This window comes from Hippopotamus amphibius, chromosome 6 (assembly GCF_030028045.1).
Source record: "Hippopotamus amphibius kiboko isolate mHipAmp2 chromosome 6, mHipAmp2.hap2, whole genome shotgun sequence".
NCBI lineage: Eukaryota > Metazoa > Chordata > Mammalia > Artiodactyla > Hippopotamidae > Hippopotamus > Hippopotamus amphibius.
Window position 1 is genome coordinate 57,210,011 of NC_080191.1, and position 21,033 is coordinate 57,231,043.

Below are 21,033 nucleotides of genomic sequence, written 5' to 3' on the forward strand. Positions count from 1 at the left end.
CACACATATATTTTGGGGGGATAACATTTTTTAACTTTTTATTTTATATTGGAGTATAGTTGATTAAAAATGTTGTGTTAGTTTCAATTGCACAAGGTGATTCAGTTATACATGTGTCTATTCTTTTTCAAATTCTTTTCCCAATTAGGTTGTTAGATAACCCTGAGCAGAGTTCCCTGCGCTATCCAGTAGGTCCTTGTTGGCTATCCATTTTAAATATGGCCTTGTGTGCATGTCCATCCCAGACTCCCTGACTATCCCTCCCCGCCACCCATCCTTCCCCTTGGTCACCATAAGTTCTTTCTCTAAGTCTGTGACATATTTATACACATATTAATAATTATATGAACACACATATATTAAACACATATAACTATAAATACATATTGCTTTATATTCAGTTTAGTGCATGTGTGCTTATATATTCTATTTCCTGTTAGCTAGTTTAAAGGATTTTAAAATAACATGATTTCTGATTTCAAATGCTATGGATTGATAAGCTATGATATATCCATATGTAATACAGCCATTAGAAATGATGTTGTAGATATATATATATTGACATGAAAATATGTTTGTAATATATTGCTTAGTGATAAAATCAAGTTACAATATCATGCATCATATAATTTTATTTTTGGAAAACATAGGAAAATGTTTGGAAACACAGACACCAAAATGTTAACAGTGATCACATCAAGGTGGTGGGATCATAATTCACTTAAATAAATAAATAATCTTAATTCATTTATTTCTTTCTGCATGTTTGCCTCCATATCTGTCTGATATTTTAAAGCATTAGTTAAGGCATTTTTAAAATTATTTAAATTCCAAGAAGCAAGAAGCTGGATTCTTCCATAGAAAGATAAAGTAAAACAGAGAAAGGTTGTGGAAACACCAGCAAAAGCACGATGCACTGTCCACCAGAGGAGAGGACATAAGGCTGCAGCCCCCTGACTAAGCATTTCAGTCACTGCTGTGAGCTAAGAGGACTGTCATCAACCAAATCAGCAGTGCCCAAGCATACCACTGCCTCCTGAGAACAGACAGCAAATGAAACATTTCACAGCCTCGGTGTTTCACATTGCTTTTGCAAAGTCTGGAAAAAATTGAAAGGAAAATAATATTGGCAACATAAGCAATTGTTCCCCCATTGTGTGACTTTAGCAACAAGAAGTTATTAAAAAAAAAAAAAAGTCAGCCTCAGCTACTAACTGCCGTGGTCACAAAGATATGGGAGAGGAACCATTATTTCAGAAATACATTCTGGGACCTTCCAAGGAAAATAAACGTTAGGACACGGTGATAGCATAACAGACAACAAATAAACTATACCAAAACCAAACAAACTACAATGAGGTATCACCTCACACTGGTTAGAATGGGCATCACCAAAAAATCTACAGACAATAAATGCTGGAGAAGGTGTGGAGAAAAGGGAATCCTGTTACACTGTTGGGAGGAATGTAAATTGCTACAGCCACTACGAAGAACAGTACGGAAGTTCCTTAAAAAACTAAAAATAGAGTTACCATATGACCCAGCCATCCCACTTCTGGGCATATATCCAGAGAAAACCATAAATCAAAAAGACACATGCACCTCAATGTTCATTGCAGCACTATTTACAATAGCCAGGTCATGGAAGCAACCTAAATGTCCATCAACAGATGAATGGATAAAAAAGATGTGGTATGTATATACAATGGAATATTACTCAGCCATAAAAAGAAACAAAATTGTGTCATTTGTAGAGACATGGATGGACCTAGAGACTGTCATACAGAGTGAAGTCAGAAAGAGAAAAACAAATATCGTATATTAATGCGTATATGTGGAATCTAGAAAAATGGTACATATGATTTCATTTGCAAAGCAGAAATAGAGACACAGATACAGAGAACACACACATGGACACCAAGAAGGAAGGGTGGGGCAGGTGGGATGAATTGGGAGATTGGGATTGACACATATACACCACTATGTATAAAATAGATAACTAATGAGAACCTACTGTATAGCACAGAGAACTCTACTCAGTGCTCTGTGGTGACCTAAATGGGAAGGAAATCCAAAAAAGAGGGAATATATGAATACATGTGGATGATTCACTTTGTTATACAGCAGAAACTGACACAGCAATGTAAAGTAACTACACTCCAACTTTAAAAAAAAATCCACTTTAAAGATCTTTTCCACATACCTGAAATTATAATGAGGGGGGTAACAGAATTCAAAAAGTCCTCAATCGTTCCTATGTTCAGGTTTTCAAGTGGTACCTAAACTGTCCCATTTATCCCTTTCACCCACGTGGTCATGTTGAGGTAAACTGCTCACTTACAGCTGCTGAAACAGCCTTTGCCCTTTGTAGACCCGTTATCATTTCACCTTCTCATTCTCCTTTCCCACACAAACTCTAGGCACACAGGTTGGCAAACAGTGTATCAGTTTTACTTAATTGGTTTGAATTGTCTTCACTGAAGAAACATTCTTAAATATTGGAATTTTGTTCAGGATACACTCAGAAGCTGGTTGTTGGCTGAAGCAGTGAACATAAAGGTGAAACAGGTTAGAAGCCCATAATTCACAAAGCATCTCATTTGGCAGAACTCTCAGAATATAGTAGGTGTTCAAAATGCTTTGATTAATTGATTAACATAATTAATTGATAATTAATATAATAATCAAGTAATTTTCTCAAAAAATGACTGGTGCCTACCTTGTGCCCACTGGTTCTAGGTTCTAGGGACCCAGTTTAAGCCGGAGAGGTAAACAATACACCCTCAGGTGTTTCCATTATAGTGGGGAAAAGAAAAAAGAATATAATAAGCTCTGATTGCAGTATATATTCCTACAGATCTTTTTTCAACCTATGCTAAACTTGCTCAGACATTTTCCTTATGCTGATAGGTGATTAATAATGAAAGGTAAGAAAACTTAGATGCTTTTTCAAAGGGAGAATTAACCCATTTCTTATTTTTCTTATGCTGGAAAAAAAAAAGGTGCTCTATATTTACTGAAACTTTCAGAACAGCCACCTCATGAAAAGAGAAATCCCGGCTTTCAAGTAACATTTTCTGCAGAGATATATTCAGTTTAATCTAAAAATTGATTTGGTCTTTTCTGTAGAGATTCTTATAAAACTGATTCCAAGAAAAATCCCTTCCAAATCTAAGATCCTTCAAAATTCACATGACCTGCCTATACAGCTAAATACTGAAAACATCTGATATAGTCACGGTTACTTGAAACTGCAGACACGTGGAATCATTCAGGCAATAAGGGGGAAAGATGATCACATTAGGGCAGCCAGGTTGGATTCTCAAAGAACTGAAAAGTCTGCACATTATGTATTAAACCACATATTAACCCACAAATCTCACCAGTTTACCAAAAGTTTTTATGATATAAAGAGTTAGTGATTCAACTTTTCCACAGGGGCCCAGTGGTCCCTGGGCTCTCTTGAACCGCTGATGCAATAGCACAAATGGCATCAATAAATGGTTACTTCACTACTAAAGAACATGGGTTTCTAGTAATTTATACAAAGAAAGAGTTTACAAAGCTAAAATAGACCATAAAAGTCAATGACAATGAGTCTAAATGAAATTCCACATTTTTAGTCACAACCTTGTCTTTCCTCAACTTTCATATTCTTTTCCCAGTCTCCCCAGGCTCCAAAACTTGGAGTCATTCTTATTTTAGCTTTAAGTGTTCTATGTTCTATATCAAGTGATCAACATACCTTGCCTTTTCTTATTGTGTAGTGTGTCCCAAATTTTCAGTTTTCTCTCTAGTCCCCGAGTTCATGTCTCAATACCTGCATTTTGTCACCATCTCTTAACTGACCCCCTGAAAGCTCCTTTATTCACCAATACACCCCCTTTATTACTGCTCAGTTAATATTTTCACATGCCATTTTCATGAGATCATCTTCAGACTCAAGAATCTGTAGTGGCTCCCTACTGCCTACTGGATCAAATCCACGTTCCTGCCCTGTGCATTCAAGACCCCACTTACCAGCCAGGGTTCCCCTCTAAATGGGAGGCCACACACACACACCCCCCCCCCCAGGAAATAGCCTGGCTTTGGTATGGATAGATCTTGTTTTTAATCCCAGCCTTGCCATCTACTCCTTATGCAACTTTGAGCTAGTTACTTAAATTCCCTGAGCTTCATTAAACTCCCTTGAAAAATGGGAATAATAAAAACTATCTTGCCAGGTTATTACAAGAATAATAATAACCTATATAATGCCTAACAAAATGGGTTGGCACAGCTCATTTATATTTTCATTCCTTTGTTCACATTAGTCCCCAGATTGGAACGCCCAACCCCCTACCCTCTATCCTTAAAACAAACAAGCAAACAAAAACTGCCTTCCAAGGCTGATCTTAAGAGAATCTTCTACATGAAGACTTTCTAAATCCACCACAATGCACAGGGTAATGTTTTTTGATTGGTGAAAACTATGTTTATCTAGTAAAGAAGGCTGGCCTCCTTGACCAAGGAAATCATGCAGCTTTGGAAAATAAGAAAAGGAAAAACACATCTTCTTAGGTAGAAAGGAAAAAGAAACTTCCAGGAATAAAAGTTGCTTGGCAGAACTCTGTCACATTTGACCCAAAATATTTCCCTTACCCCCAGAATGTATAGAATTCATCTGTATTGCTCAATCTCAGAGCCACTTTTTCCACCAATTTTTCTTCTATCATGTCATTTACATAGGTCTTTACCTCTCCACCAGTCTATAAGCTCTTAATAGAAGAATTGTAGTCTCTCATTTATTTTTAATTCTACATTTATATACAACAGGCCAAATTATTTTTAAGACCTCAATAAATACTGGTGGAAGAATGTATAGGAGGGTGGGTAGGTGGATTAATGGATGGGTGGATTATAAACTTTTCTCATTGGACTCAAGAAGAGATTTTTTACTATCTGTTATCTGTAACTAGTATTAAGCTGTGCTTTGTAATTAAAGCCTAAATTGTTCAGGCAGTGCCTCTAGGTCGTATACCAGCATAGTGCATATGTTCCCTTGATGTATTTTGATAGCTCACATATGCTCTTAGATAAAGTAAGAAAATACACCACTAAGATCAGTAAATGCTCCTTGGGTAGAAACATTTAAGAATCTCACTATATAATAGTATAATAATATGTATATATACTATTTATCATATGATCAGTCTTGGGTGTAAATAAAATCTACAATATATTTCTCAAAGAACTATGCTAAATTTTGGTTAAGGATTCTTAGAAAAGTAAGAAGTTTTAGCAAAAGGGGGAAATCTAAAAACTGAAAGATATAAGATAGTTTTAACAAATAAGTAGTCACATCTTAAGGACCTATCCTGTCACTATTTCGTAGCAACATGCCTGAAGGAAAACAATAATTCAGAACTTTGCTTCTCCTTCTCCAGAGAGAAGATATTGATCTCAAACGTCAGTCTCCAGCTGTGCCTGGAATCCAGGTGAAATGCTAGAGGGAATTCCCTGGGAAACCTTTCTTTCTTTCAACCTTTCTGCCCCAGCCTGGTGATCTTGATCAATAAACTCTTGTTTTCAGCCAGAAGCCATGGTTAGAAAGAATCTAATAAAATAAGCTCTAATAAGATGTGAGCAAAATGGGAGCAGCTGTGTGGGACCTATTTGGGACCACAGAGCCCTTTTAGCAAATCTCAGTGTGGACCTTTTCCTGTATTTTTAAGAATAGACGTGCCCACATGGGACGATTTTTAAAATAGACATAATTTTACTGGAAAATTATTTTCCATCAAAAGCAGTCCTTATTCACCATCCCATTTCTCAAAATTCCCATGGGTAAGGTAAATACTGATGATTCCTAAATCTGAGTTACTTATGAAATCAACAAATATTACTTGAGTGCCTAGGAAGTGTCAGACACTACTTAAGGCACTAAAGATATACTGCAATCTTGCTCTACAGAGATTATTATCAATTACGGAAAACAGCAAGTCTAACAAGATGTACGGAAGAGGAAGATAAGTGTAATAGCATAGGCTGCTATGGGAGCAGAAGAGGTGGACTAATTTGGGTCAGAGAAAAGGTAAGAACACCTAGAGGATGCACTATTTAAACTAAAATTTGACTTGTGAGGAGGAATAAGCTTGATGAATTGGGTGGGACAAAGACTTTAGGGCATGAAGACAAAAAGTTTTCTGAGCCAAAAAACAGCACATGCAAAGGCTTAAAGAAAGAGCCGGCATATATGACATTAATAAGGAATTGTTCTATGGTTGAAGTGGAGGTGGGAAAGGTGGGGAAGTAAGATAGATACAGGTCAGGGGACTCTCAGGAGCCAGAAAATGAATTGGTACTTGATGTAGAGGCAAGGGAAAACAACTGTGTGGATTTCGATCCAGGATTTTAAACAGCCTGGATTTTTAAGGCTGTTCAACTTGAATACGGTTTTGTAAGACATGGCGTAAATTCTTGTGTGCTGCATCACATTCTATGCATATAATATGTGGTGTGAAAAATGGTAGATCAGTGTCTGGACTTGACCTCTCTCAAGGAAATCTGGGTAGTACTTTTTAAAACAGCAAAGAGTGATGGAAGAAGGATGTACCCCAAGTGTCGGTTACTGGGTAACAACAATAACAAAACGCTGAGGGAGGTGAGGGTGATGTCCCTTCAGGTTGTGTCAGGGAACAAGAGAGACAAGCAGAGGGATCCCATGAGCTCACTTGTACTTGCACATGAGAACTACATCACATTTCACTTCTAGAGTTGTGCTCTCCGAAGTCCACTGAAGGCAGACAATAGGGGAGTCGAACCACGTCATTTATCCTGGTCCCTGCATGGGGTCAGATTGGCATATGAAAACAACCCGGGGCTGAGGAGTCAAAGGAGCGAAAGGCGATCTGTTTTACTCCCCTTAGGACTTGGTCACTTGGAGAATGTGCACAAGTTCCAGGAGTCTCAGCCTTCCCAACTTTCAAAACGTGGTGACAATTGCTACCTTGGAGGGTATTTTGGAGGAGTTAAAATGAGTGTGTATGAAAGGTACCTCGACTCTCCCCTGGCATATGGTAGGCGTTTGATAAGAGGTGGCTCTGGCTGTGATGCTATCAGCTCCGTCATCATATGAGAAAGAATGGGGAACAAGGAAGGTAGAAGAAAAAGAAGTTTGTTCATAAGGCACAGGTGCCTTAGGAGCTACTTTGCTGAATCTGAATTCCTTGACTGGCAAAAAGTAAATAAATGTTCTCAGCCTGAGGGTATGTAGTTGGCTATTATTTCACAGTTAATATTCATATGGATAGCAGGACTATGACTGTTAATTAAGTATTCACTGAGTAGCCTTTTTTTCCCCAAAACAAACATATAATTAGGATGTCGGGGGGTGTATGTGTGTGTGTTTGTGTGTGTGTGTATGTGTAGAGATTATTCCTCTGTAACACAGAGTCATAGAATTAGGGACTGTTATACACCACAAGTTTAATAGGATAATTCTGTGGCCAGATAACAATAAATTTACTCTCCATTCAATGTTGCTAATATAATTCTATTCGAGTACATGATTTGCTGCCTGAGTATGAATTGTTTTCTGTGTTTGCATGAAAGCAATTGAGGACAGGGGTGCTCGAGGAGGTCTGATGCTTCTTCCTTTTCCTCTTCCTAATCTAGCCTCAGTCAACAGTGCTGCTTCCTGCGGAAGCATGAGATTCCTAAAGCCTAAAATAGGTAATTCATTGCTCCTCTAAGAGAAACTTAAGCCAAATGAACCGATGAAGCCAAATAAGCCAAATTCGTAACTATGTGTGGTTCAGAGGGTTCAGATTCTGTGAAGACAGGAACAGCACCCAGAACATATTTGCAGAATAATGTGATTGAATGAGAAAATTAATTCTGTGCTTATATTTGAGCTTTGTTACTTCCCACAGATGTCCCGTGCTCCACTAGCACCCAATCCTCCCAACAGCCTCGGGAAATTCCTAGAGAGCTATTAAAAGGTAAATCAGTAAACCCTCTCATTTCATAAGAGATGCAGACTACATCCCCTGCCACAACTAACCAAAAGCAAGAACCTAAAATATTATAAACGAGAGGGAGAAAGTTATATTAACCTTAATTAACCTCTGTTAAGAAGGAAGCTGTATTTGTTTAGGAAAAGTCCCTTAAGATAGAAGGTGAGACTCCCAGCCCCAGGTTGCCTTAATTTGGTAAAACTATTCCATGCTAGATAAGATGTTACATGTATCCAGAAGGGGAGAAGAAAAGATAGAAAAAGGAGATAATGGAAGACTGCATACTCTGCAAGGTGGTTCTTTTTTGTGAACCTCCCAAATATTTGATAAAATTGTTAAAACTCACAAAAAGCTCAAAAATATATGTATTTTATAAAACTCAGTGAAGAATTTTGTACCATGTTTTGGATGAAACCAAAACAATAGGCTTGGGAACAGGGGACAGGGGAGGGAGAGTACAGAGAAAAGCACAAGGGAGGATGTTTATCCCAGGGCACTGGAATTGGATTTGGGTCCAGTTTAACCAAATCTTTATGGGACAGGTGCCTTGGGTCATGTGGGTACACAATTTTTTGATTAGTTGTCAGTGAATGTCAATTTATCAACTAAAAATTTCACCCACAAACTACACAGGGCATTTATTTTACATTTATAAAGTTATTTGCCCTAAAGCTCTGTTGCTTGATAGGCATACACAAGTCATTTTAAAAGAATGGTGTCACATAAAAAGAATTTTTCTGGCTTGTGGTCAGTTTTTAAGTGATTTTCCCCTTAATAGATTAAAGGACATCCATTGCTGACCTTCACTCTACTACAAAGAGAAACTCAAGCTTTCCTGAGACCAGCAACTGGCTACTCAGGTCTCTTTGTGAAAGGTCTCTACTCAATATTCAACAACATCCTTGTTTTCAGAATGTTTCAAGCCAGGAAAGATCAGTACACATATTAACAGTAACTTTATTTCCAGCCCTTTCCAACAGAAAACTCTCCTGCAAAGCTGACTACAAAAGTGTACTGCCTATTACAGGATAAATGAAGCAGCTTTCTTATCGTGTTGTCCAAGCATCATTAGTTTAATGCCATCACTGAGCATGCCAAAGCACAGGAGATGACAGCCACCAACACAATGCCAGCACACAGGTGAGAGATTCCAAAACCAACCTACCTAATAGAGAAGGTCAAAGGAAAAGAAGATAATAAAGGAGGAGAAACGGAAATAGCTTCCTGTGGACTGAATCAGTTTACAATCCCAGCAGGTCTTAGAGTTTTTTTTCAGCTGAGATCTTAACAATGTCAAGTTCCCATAACAAGTGCTGTCCATGGACATACTGAAATGATTAGCATCCCTCATAATACTAATAGGCCCTGAAATCCTCCTTCAATAAGGATATACATTTGGATGTCCCTTTTCAACCGAAGATTAGTCAGGCAGGATGGTTTTCTCCTCTGCCAAGTACAATAGAATAACCTACATATCTACAGAAATAGTTTCTAGAACTTACTTGTTTATTTGCTCTGTTCTAAGTCCCAGAAATAAAAAAGATCCTTCTCATGGGGATCACCTGCTCCACCATGATCTTTGACCCACCCTTTGTTTAAGAGACCGGGAAGGGGAGGAAGACAGTGGACTCACCATCTGATTGCTGTACCAGTACAGCGACGAACCCTTCAGGACCACCCAGAACTTTTTCCATTTGTTGCCTAGGAAAGTTCCTTTTTCCTTTTTCTTATACAGCCACCCTTGGCAGTCAGCATGTCCCAGGTCTTTACACGATATTCTCCTCCGACTCATGGTGAAAAAGCCTGCAACAATTACATGAAAGAGTAGGTAGCATCGTACCCTGATGTATGTGACAGAGTGAATGGTAACTGTTCATTGTTTACCTCCTGGAAGTTAGATTTTTGTACCAAGATTTATGCAAAGTAAATGCAAAAAAAAAAAAGTAATTTATAGATTTTATTTTTAAACATTCATTTGATGCTTAAAAGGTGCAAGATATGATCAAAGAAACAGTGAGACACATGCACGTGTTAGTCTAAGAATATTCTTCAACCGAATAAGTTGAACACATGAAAATCAGGAGTCTGGCAGGCACATCACTGCACTGACACAGCTCGTTTCAACAATAATAGCAGTAGTTATGCAAGAGATGGAAAAGGGTTAATGCCCACCTAGAAACACGGCCACTTCCCGACTCAGTGCCAGTCTTTCCAAGCTCTATTGACATACCACGGGGGATTAATCCAAATGAACAGCATGCCGTCATTTCTTAAAATCGATCCAAAAGAACCCCAAATTAATCTGCCATCCACCTCCTGATATTAGTATTAAGACAGACAAAAATCGGATCCTAAAGAAGGCATCCTGGAGAAAACGACACACACACACAAATAGGGGATAAAGAAACAAAAGATCTAATTACCTTGAGTTTTCTTTCTCTGCTTCTGACGCAAGGGAACCTGCTGGAATTGCAGGAAGGAAAGAAAAGAGGAAATTTCTGATTGTGTTGTAACATTTGTAAAGAGAGAAGGAGGGAGGAGGTGGCAGTGTTTATGAGCAGGATGGAAGCTAAAAAAAAACTCTCCAAGCAGAGCTAAAGGGGAGCTACTAGCTAAAGCACAAAATGTGCTAATTAGAATCAATAGACATCGAGGTGCACCTGAAAAAAATACGTAACAGCATTTATCACTAATGTTTCCTGTTTCCACCCACAGGCACCTCTCTCACTACCACTTTAGTTATGACAGGACAGCGTTCACTCAAGTTCTTAAAAATAATAAAAATATTTTCCTTTTTATTTTTTTGTGAGAGAAGAAAAAATTGTGCTTCCTTTTGTGCAATTTCTAAATTACAGTGATTATTTAAATAAATCTGGAAGATAATCATTGCAATGCCACAATACTACAGGTTCACATCAGACTATTACATTCATGGTCCTGCTACCACCATGGGGTTACATCTAAACCACATGAATTAAACAACCCAGAAAAAGAAGTTGTACAACCTCTTTTGATGAGATCTAAATACCTATCAACACTCCTTATCAGAAAATTCTTATTTACATACAGATTTAATTACATATTGTCCATCTTATCTCTGAATATTTCTCATGTTTTATGGATGATAGATTAATTGCCAATTTCTATTTGATACTAGTTCTTCAAATATTCAAATCAGACAAAATACAATATATCTGAAATACACATTTTTCACAATACATTTTAAACAATTCATATAAAATCATCAGCCTATCAGCAAAAATAGAAAACAAAAGAAATGCTTTCAATGGCTCTGTGTGTGTGTGTGTGTGTGTGTGTAGTAAGAGAAACATTTTAGATTAAAGAAGTTTCATTTTTTCCCTCCACAATATCTACTGAATTTAGTCGTGTTTAAATGACAATCTTTTCTGGTAACAAGTGGAGAATTTTAAAAAAAAATTGTGCATAATTGAAAAACAGTTCTAAAAATTGGTAGGCAATCCTATTACAAGATTTTATAATGTTATTTTAGATGCACCTGGCTAGTATTCTCCATATCTAACTATTGATCTAATAGCTACAATGGTTCTATGATATGTTTGAGGAGGGAATATGACAGAGTGGAAATAAGATAGGATTTTTAAATCCAGAGGCCTGAAATCAACACATGGTTGTCATAATTAGGAGCTGTGTTACTCAGGGAAAAGTCAGTTTTGCTTGAAACCAACTTACTCATTTGTAAAATCAAGATTTATAATAATTCCAATCCTGTAGGTCTGATAAATATTTAACAAGGTTACACAAGAAAACGCACTAAAAAGTAAAAATACTTTAACTATATACTATAATATATGATTATAGATATAAACAAATACTTCATATATAATAAACAAAACTTTCCCAATAACTTTTAGGATAAGTAGGATTTATACTTCCTTTAGCAACAGTGATGAAGTTAAAACGCTTAAATTATATTTCCTGGGAAATCCCACACTAACTTTTTGTTTTACGAATATTAGAATTATTCTTGAGGAAATTAATTATCCTTGTGAAAAAAGGACATGACAAAGGCCTGAATTGCCCTAAATTTTAGGCAAGAGTAGACATGTTAGAGTCATGACATGCAACTAAAATTTAGGCATTTTCAACCAAGTTCTAGTCTCAGCTCCACTTCATAAGATATCTCCCACACTGCCCTGCATCTCAGTCTAAAATTCTCACCATTCCTTCAAATGGTCTCCTGGGGTCTTTTCTACATACAATTATCTGAAGTCAGCAAAACCTATTAAAATATTTTAGCTCAAATATATTATTTGGATAATGTATATTATTTGGATATCTAGAACTTAGCTGAGAGCCAGGACTAAAGGCCAAGAAGAGACTAAGTCAATTTAGATAATGGGAACAATCTGAGAAAATGTGGGGTCCAGGAGACCCCAGGAAGCACTCAAGACAAACTAAGAACCAGGGGAATAGAGAGAAAAGGCAGTTGTAGACAGAGGCATTCCTAGACTGTTCTGGCCCCATCTGAACAAGGTAAATCACATCAGCTCATGCAAAGAGAGCAGCTCTGAAAGGAAGAGAGGGAGGAAGTAGGAGAGGACAGCTGTGGGATCCATGGAGGGAGGCAGCACCTGCTCCATCCCTCCTGACCCTGAATCTCCTCCATCCATCCCTTACAGGCTCCCAGTGCAACAAGGGCTCTCCAGCTCCACCACCCAACCTTACAGCTGGTTCTAGAGAAAGCCCCCTATCCAACTGCAGGCTTTGTCTCAGCTTTGCCCAAAACCAGGCCTCTGTCTATGCTAGATTCTTACATCTGGGCTGGATGAGAAGTGAGGCTCCGCACAAGACAATACCTCAAGCGGTGTGAGCACCCAACACCGAGAGGACTTTCTTCAGGTTTTTTTAAGGGGGGCAGGGAGTTTAGTCATTGAGTCAGCCCTCCTCGGAAAGCACTTCTCCTAAGGCAAATGACCATAAAATCTACATCACTGTTCAAACTGTTTTCCCCCAACCAGAAGCAGAACTGCATATTATAGAAATGATAGAATTTCAGTTTCACTTGATATATATGAATTTGAAACCTAAATTGGCTTGCATGAAAGAATGAAAACAATCTTGAGAACTTTAGTGAATTTGAGATACATCTAACTCCTCACAACAGGAAGCGGAACCCACGAACTAGTCAGTTTCATCTTACATGTGGTTTATTTCACTAGGTGCGAGAAAAAGCAAACAGTGAGCATTTTATGAGACCGTTTTTTGATAGAGAATTATAACAATCATAACAAATATCCAAAGCCTAATAAGGTATTTTTCTCACATGATTTTCTTCCCATTGGTATACTGTAGGTAAAACTTAAAAATTATTCTAAATTTGCCCTGATTCTGCTCTAAAATTTGATGAAATTTTTCTCTTCAATATTTCTTTTTTATTGAAAAAGAGTATTTTTCTTTTACCTTGTAAGGTGGTTTAAAAAGATTCACTTCGTCATTAATCACTCAAAAACACATGTTGCATAAACATACAAAGGAATCAGTTTAAAAGATACAAATGGACCTTGTCCGATGTTGAATGATGGTGCTCATATCCAAGATCAGGGTGATTATTATATTGACTTCTAATTTATATAGTAATTATCAAATCTTACGGGTACAATTTACCCCCATGATATATTAAAATTCACCATAAAATGGTTTGTCATTACATCAAACTTCACAATGATTTTTTTTTTTTTGGTGTATCTAAGTTTATTTCCCATTTGTCACAACCACTTTCCAAGTAACCCTAACACAAAACACTGTGGGCCCAAGAGAGGACCAAAATGCAGAGCATCCCTGAGTCACTATTTATTTTGTTTGAGTGGTGATAAAAACCAGGTCATTCTCAATCACAGCAACACAGACCTGGGCATTCTGAGACATACGCTATGTTCCGTTCCGATCCTAGTTTTAAGCAAAATTATATGGTGATATGCTAATCTTGATTTGTGGCATTTACCCAAGTTCCATGGTGTAAAACCTCACGATTGTTGATTTTAAGCTACCAGTACTTTAACCAAGCCACAAAAATTCCTAAATATTTTAGAGCCAAGCCAGCTCCAGTTGATAAAGCTGGTAGGGATGTTTCTCCACAAACACCTTGCCCCACACACATTTTTCCTCCTTCCTGGAAAATTAAACTCAACTTTGTAAAGAGAAGTTTAAAGCTTCTTTTCTATGTATTAAAATTGTAACTGTAAAAATATATCAAAAACTTGGCTTTTTTTTTCAGAAGACTAACCACCTTAAATATTACTTGATAAGTTAATATGAAAAGAAAATCTCTATTAGTGAAAAGTGAAAACATAATAGACTTTAAAATAACAAAAGACAGTAATTGAAAACAATTATAATTAAGAACTATATATAAAGTTTATACTCATATGTTTGCCGTAGGCCAGTCACTCCTCTGAGTCTTTTCATAAATACCTGGATTAAAGTCTCACAACATTGTGGCTTAGGTGCTATTATAATGCACATTTTACAGAGGAGGAAACTGAAGCAAATGGAGGTTCAGTATTGTGCCCAAAGTCATAAAAGTAAACAGTAAAATGCAAATATTTGCTTCAAGAATAAAATTCACAACATAATAGCCTCTAAGGTATTTGCTTTGGTTGTTGATGTTATAAAAGGAGGAGCACAGAGAAGCAAGGACTAGAGTTTGAGGAGAAGCTGGATGCAATGGCGCTTTCTACACGGAGGAGAAATACAAGACGTTATAAAAGAGGGACTAGGGAGAAAGGGGAGAAGAAAGAGAGAGGAGAAAAGGAAGAAGGGACAGGGAGAGGAGGAGGAGGAAGAGGAAGTTAGAACATGGAAGGTGAGGGAGAGCAATGTGCCAGGGAAAGAGTTTCTAGCTTAAGCAGTGGGATAAATGACATCTATATATACACACAGTAGTAAACATATTGAGTTTGATGTACATAAGAGGCACCTGATGGAAATATTCCATATATACAGTACTTAAGGGTCTAGGGATTTGGAGGAAATCTTGAATAAAGACATAAACTTAGGAATCATCAGTGTACAAGAGAGTGGAAGTCTTGAGTCTGGATAAGATCACCCAGATGTGTAGAACGTCAGAGGGTTGAAGTCAGAATCTGAAGGAAGACCAGTATGTTTACACAGAAGCAACAGGAAAGGAGACTGAGCAGAACAGCAAAGGAAAACTGAAAATCAGGAGAGGGGTTGTCATGGAATTGAGGGAGAGATTGAAGGGAAAGGTGAGCCCAAACCATTAACTACTGCCAGTGTAAAAGAGAAAGAAAAGGTTACTAGAGACCTTGGCAAAACAGTTTCATTGTCACCTTGGCTGGAAAACAGATTCCAGTGGGTTGGGGAGGAATTGGAATTAAAGAAGTCAATACAGCACTAAAGACTAGTCTCTCCAGAATCCTGACTGAAAAGAGGAGACATAATAGTAACAGGAGGACCTAGGGCCAAAAGACAGAGATTGCCACATGTTTTTTTCAAAACCATGCTCCTATGCTTATAATCTCCCCTGCAGTAAATTACAGATACACACTTATTCACTGATAGTGGGAAGCTGAAATCAAAAAGCAATTTAACAAGATGGTATCAAAAGTCTCCACTCTATCATTTTCTAACTCATTGAGTACACATCTTTCTTCCTTTTTTTCTTTCTTACTTTTTTATTTCATTTTTGAGTGAATGAAATATAAATATACTCATGTCTCCCTATGTACAACTTCCCTCATCCATTACCCTCTCATTCACCCTGGGTTACACTAAGCTGAGTGTGATATTTATCATTCTCATGCAATTTTAGTATTTATAAGCAACATTTAACAATACTATAAACAATAGCATTAATAGAGATATTTAATATTTTTAGTATTGTTTTTGAGATGTTTTTTCCATGTTGAGACAAGTAGCTCTAGTTTTAATACAGCACTGCAGTAAATGAAAATGACACAATGTATTTATCCATTCACATATGGATCCACATTTAATTTACTACCACAACGGGTGTTGCAACTAACAGCTTTATATAACTTCTACTGTTCATATGGGCATGTGTTTCTCTGGGCTAGAGTATTCACCTGAGAATGGACTGCACAGTCATAGGAAATGTACATCTCTAATATTTCAGACATCTCCAAATTGCTTTCCAAGTGTCCTACTTATAATCTCTTCTACAATATATAAAACTTTTAGTTCTCTACAACCTGAAATATGTTTTGGTCTTTTCTTTCAAAATTCCGGCAATCTTCCTACCTGTTTCTTTTTTTCAAAACTATTCCATTGTTTTCTGCTCTTAATCTTCTGTCTTAATTTTTAATCTGTTTCTCTCTGTCCCATATGTGTCCTGCGTAAGCTTGTCAGTTTACTAACACTCTTCTAGAAAGTATCCAATGTTGAATGTATGTCATTTACTGAGCTTTCTATTTCAAAGATTATGTTTTCTTTTCTAATACCTCTTAATTTTTTCAAAACTCACTTGTATTTTATACTTTTTCATTTGTGTCTGCTTTTCTTTCAAAAATGTGTAAAAGATTCTTTGAGCTTCATACTTAAAATTTTTTGTCAGGCTTTAAAATTTTGCTTTGATGTAAAATAAAGTTATACTTAAATTTTGTATTTGATAGTCTTTCTTAGCATTTCTCAAATCCATTTGGGAATTTACGTTTGCATAATTGTGTGCGAAAGGGTCTTATGTTCTCTCTCTCTCTCTGCTTCTCTCATTCTCTCTCTCTTCCTCCACCTCCCTCCCCCTCCGCTCCCCTCTCTCCCATTTACGGCCACAGCTCCCTCTTTATCAGTTTGGAGGTTTCCTCCACCTGATGTGGAACCAGTCCTATAATTTCATCTTGAGGCAATCATGGAAAATTCTGCTATCCAGCTGCTGATCTGGCTGCTGACTAGGTTTAGTTCCTGATTTTGACTCCTGTCCCTATTCCTGCCTTCCTAGATCCTCAGGTAGCTTGTGGAATCATGTAACCCCAGGCAGTGGTCTGAGAACTATTCTCTGTTTTCATCTTTAGCCCCTTTCCGAAGGAGGGGAGCCACTGTTTACCATTGCCATCAAGACGTGAAAGTAGCTCTCTCATATTTAGGGGAGCAGTTTTTTACGCCCTTAACCTAGGCCAGGAGGCAAACTACTTCCTGCCTCCAGATGGGGTGGGTGCCCACCAGCCTGTAGCTTCAGTCATGTTGCCACTTTTTATTTCTGATCCATAGAGATGATTATTGTGTTTTTGAGTCAAACTGTGATTTTCCTGTTTTCTATGTTTCTCTTTGTCTATCATTGTTCTGTATTTACAGCATAGTGGGTGTCTACCTGTGAACCTACAGGACCATTATTGAATGGAAACCAGTCATTTCATGTACGATATTCCATCTTGAAATCACCATTTCAGTGACAAGCAAGTCCCTTCCCATGGTAGCTTCAATGTGACACCGAGACATCTGTCCACTTCCTCTCCTGGCACCTTAAACTTTTTTCTATCCTGCAGAAATGTCAGGCATGTTAACAACTCCATATTTTTGGATACATATTCTCTTTCCCCATTTTTCATCTACTTGATGTTTCCTCATCCTTTCAGACCCAGATCAAATGCCACCTCCACCATGAAGCCCTCTCTGACTTTAGAAGGCAGTGAGTTCTTATAATAATCTTTCATTCACTCAGTGTTATTTATTTGCACTCACTGGAATTATTGACTTATATTATTTCCCAAAGATCTTCATGGTAGGTTCTATTTTACCTTCCTTCTCACAAATGAGCAACTCCATCTCAGTGTGGTTAAGTAACTTCCCCTCAGATCACATATAACTGGTAGCAGAGCCAAGACTAAGACCCAGGCCGGTCAGACTGCTAAGCCTATTGTTTAACTCAGTGTTACTCTGCTTCTTCTGCATTTTACATTCCACAATGTTTTGCTGATGCCTCTTAAATGGATATTATAACCTATCTGTTTATATATCTGAGTGGTACACTCATGGTAGTAACACAGTCCATCTAAGGCCCAACCCAGTAACTATGGTTAATCTCATACAGACTTTTTCCTCTATTCCACATAGTTACTCAATGACTTCCCCTGTTAATATGGCTTCTTAAAGTTTATCAGATCTCTCTTATCAGCTCTGTAATTGAATGATGACTCTGCCTAGAGTCACTGATTGGCCAAGAATTCAAGACAGAATTGAAGTTCTTGAACATGTCATGACTTCAAAACCTAGCACCTAGCTCAATGCCTGACAATAGGGAGCACTCAATAAATATTTACCAAAAGATTCACTGAGTCATATCAAATTTTGCTTTCTATAATGCCTTAATAATAGTGCCCGGTACAAGTGGAGATTTAACAAATGTCTGGAAAGCCATCTACTGTTTGCTTACTCAGAGCTGAAAAATCCTTCCACTAACATTAGCAGAGAAAAGCAACATAAAAATTGCTCCAACATCTTTCTTCCCCCAGAGAAGCACATACCTAGAGAAAAGTCCCTGGGACTGACCAACACTAAGTTTGAATCCGCCTGGAGAGAGATGACCTTTGGTGTTTCCTTGAAGGTAAAACGGACTTGTCCTGAACAAATTTCTATTTCAAACTAAAATACGATTCCTCAAAAACCACAGTAGCTTTCTCCATAAAAGATATGTTTTAACCACATCTTCCAGATGCTAAGAATCTGGAACCCAAGAAATAGGAATGCACAGGGTGGAGGAGAGGTGCTGGGAAAAGGGACACAAGTTTTCCCGTGGTAGCTAACATGCCTCCAACCCCTCATCTGTTTCCCAGACAGCTGTCATGCACTTCTCCACTCAACGTCCTACTTGGGACAGAATATATGCAAAACAGCCTCCTGCATCCAAGGTAGCATCGGCACAGCCCATTCAACATAGAGTTCTGTTGATGGAGCCTAAAAAACAAGCTGCCAACATTTCAGCTCTTTCTAGTTGATCAAAAAGGTGGAAAATGGATTCCTCACTTCACCCCTCAATATCACCACATCCCTGAGACACACACCACGGGCACAGAGATGGAGTGAGCGGCAGGGCAGGTTCCCATGGGGGCTGGAATCATGTCTGGGCTGTTCACGACACACAGTGCACGTAAAAACCAGGCAACACATGTTGTGTGAACAATGAATGCAGCGCTTTCTTATGAAGCAAACACATTAAGGACCAGTGTGCTGTTAGACCACCACACAGATGACAGTCCAGGCAACAGCAGATAACCCAGGGACCACAGTGCCAGAAGTAAATGTCCATTGACATTCAGTGAGCTTGTCCTCATCAGCAGAAACATCAAGCAAAAGTAGATTACGGACTTGAAGACATGGTGGGGGGCAGGGGGAGCCTGGGACACAGTAAGAGAGTAGCATTGACACATATACACTACCAATTGTAAAACAGATAGCTAGTGGGAAGCTGTTGCATAGCACAGGGAGATCAGCTTGGTGCTTTGTGACAACCTAGAGGGGTGGAATGGGGAGTGTGGGAGGGAGTCACGGGAGGGAGGGGATATGGGGATAAATGTATAAATACAGCTGATTCACTTTGTTATACAGCAGAAACTAACACAACATTGTAAAGCAATTATACTGCAATAAATATGCATAAAAAAGATTCATATGCTAGTCATTATTTATCTATCTCTATTTTAATAAGAAATTAATCATAAAAGAAAACTAAGCCATACTGATTTGGTGTGTAATGTTTAATCACCACAGTATAATATACAGAAAGCCTTATAAATATTAAGAACTACACAAATAGATATTTAGTGATTGTATCAGATCTAATCATTATGTTGAGAATTTCCCAGAAGCTATGACCCAGATCCTAAAAATGATTGTTCCAGTGCTTTCTTTCAGGCTACAATTGGTAAATGATGGCTTTTGTTTATTCAACCACCACATACTCAGTGCCAGGGACCAGAGATTCAATGGCAGGAAAGTTCTAACACAGCTTCTAGTGAAACACAGATGAAAGAGAACTGAACAAGGATGATGAGGTCTGCACCCCGTTGCACTGTTTACCTAGAACTGGGGAGTCAGGGCAGGCCCTCCAGATAAAGACCTACACATAAGAGGATGGAGGTACAAGCCAGGAGGCATGAACCACAGAGCACGGGCAGGGTTTGGGGCTGGTAACCACATTCAGAGTGGCCAAGTCACATCATGAAGGGCCTTGTAAGTTGTATTTGAAAGTATGAAGTTTTTCTGAAAGCCCATGGAAGCCACTGAACAGGTGGAAACAGGTGAGTGGAAAAATCACATCTGTTTTTGGGAAAATCCACCCTGGCTGTTGTAGGGCAAGCAGAAATTAGTTGTGTGGGGGAGGGGGAGCAGGTGCAGAGAGAGGCAAAGAGCCCAGTGAGCAGAAGGAGGGGCAAGTGTTGTGTCTGTGAAGATGTAGAAATATTTCGGAGGTAAAACAGACGGAACTTGGTGAGTTAATACTTTTTGATTCTGTGTGAAGCTTTAGCTTTGAAAATTCTATTTCCCTTCAGAGGAGAGAAAACCAGGGGAAAGAAAAGAATACTATCAGATAACAACTCAGCTTAGCAAAAAAGAATACCACTTTTTTACTATGCACATAATAAAATTTCAAATGCTTAGAATCTAGTTTCTTGAACAGTTTTATTAGCACCACTTACCCTACCAACTTCAATGATACCTATCATGCCAGGATCAATAAAAGTGCCTTAAAAATATTGCCGTGCTCCCTCCCCCTCCAGCATCGTACCCCAGCACCGAGCAGAGAGCTCAGCACATATAGTTCAATAAATGTTAGTTTAGTGGAAATGAAGTGTAATTTGGGATGCGATTAGGTCAAATGTGTCAAGCCTACTAAAACTACCTAGCATAAAAATAGGTCTCCTGTGCTACATTTTATTTAGAGAACAAATGACAGCAGAAAATTGAACTAATTTTCTGAATGGAAAGATAAAGTAGGATAATCACTGAAAAGCAGCTGGAAGAAATGCTGGAGAGAGACATTAAGCAGTACCACCCAGACGCTGATGGCTGTGAGATAAAAATA

The 21,033-nt window shown here is 38.1% G+C and overlaps 1 protein-coding gene across 1 annotated transcript in view; it reads right to left on the minus strand.

Moving 5' to 3' along the window:
- The window catches only part of IPCEF1 (interaction protein for cytohesin exchange factors 1), a 160,831-nt gene that overhangs the window by 72,950 nt on the left and 66,848 nt on the right, over positions 1-21,033 (minus strand). The window contains exons 4-5 of the mRNA XM_057739945.1: positions 10,421-10,460; positions 9,631-9,800 (exon numbers count right to left, since the gene is read on the minus strand). Coding sequence (XP_057595928.1) covers positions 9,631-9,800; positions 10,421-10,460 — 210 coding nt within the window. The remainder of the gene's footprint in view (positions 1-9,630; positions 9,801-10,420; positions 10,461-21,033) is intronic.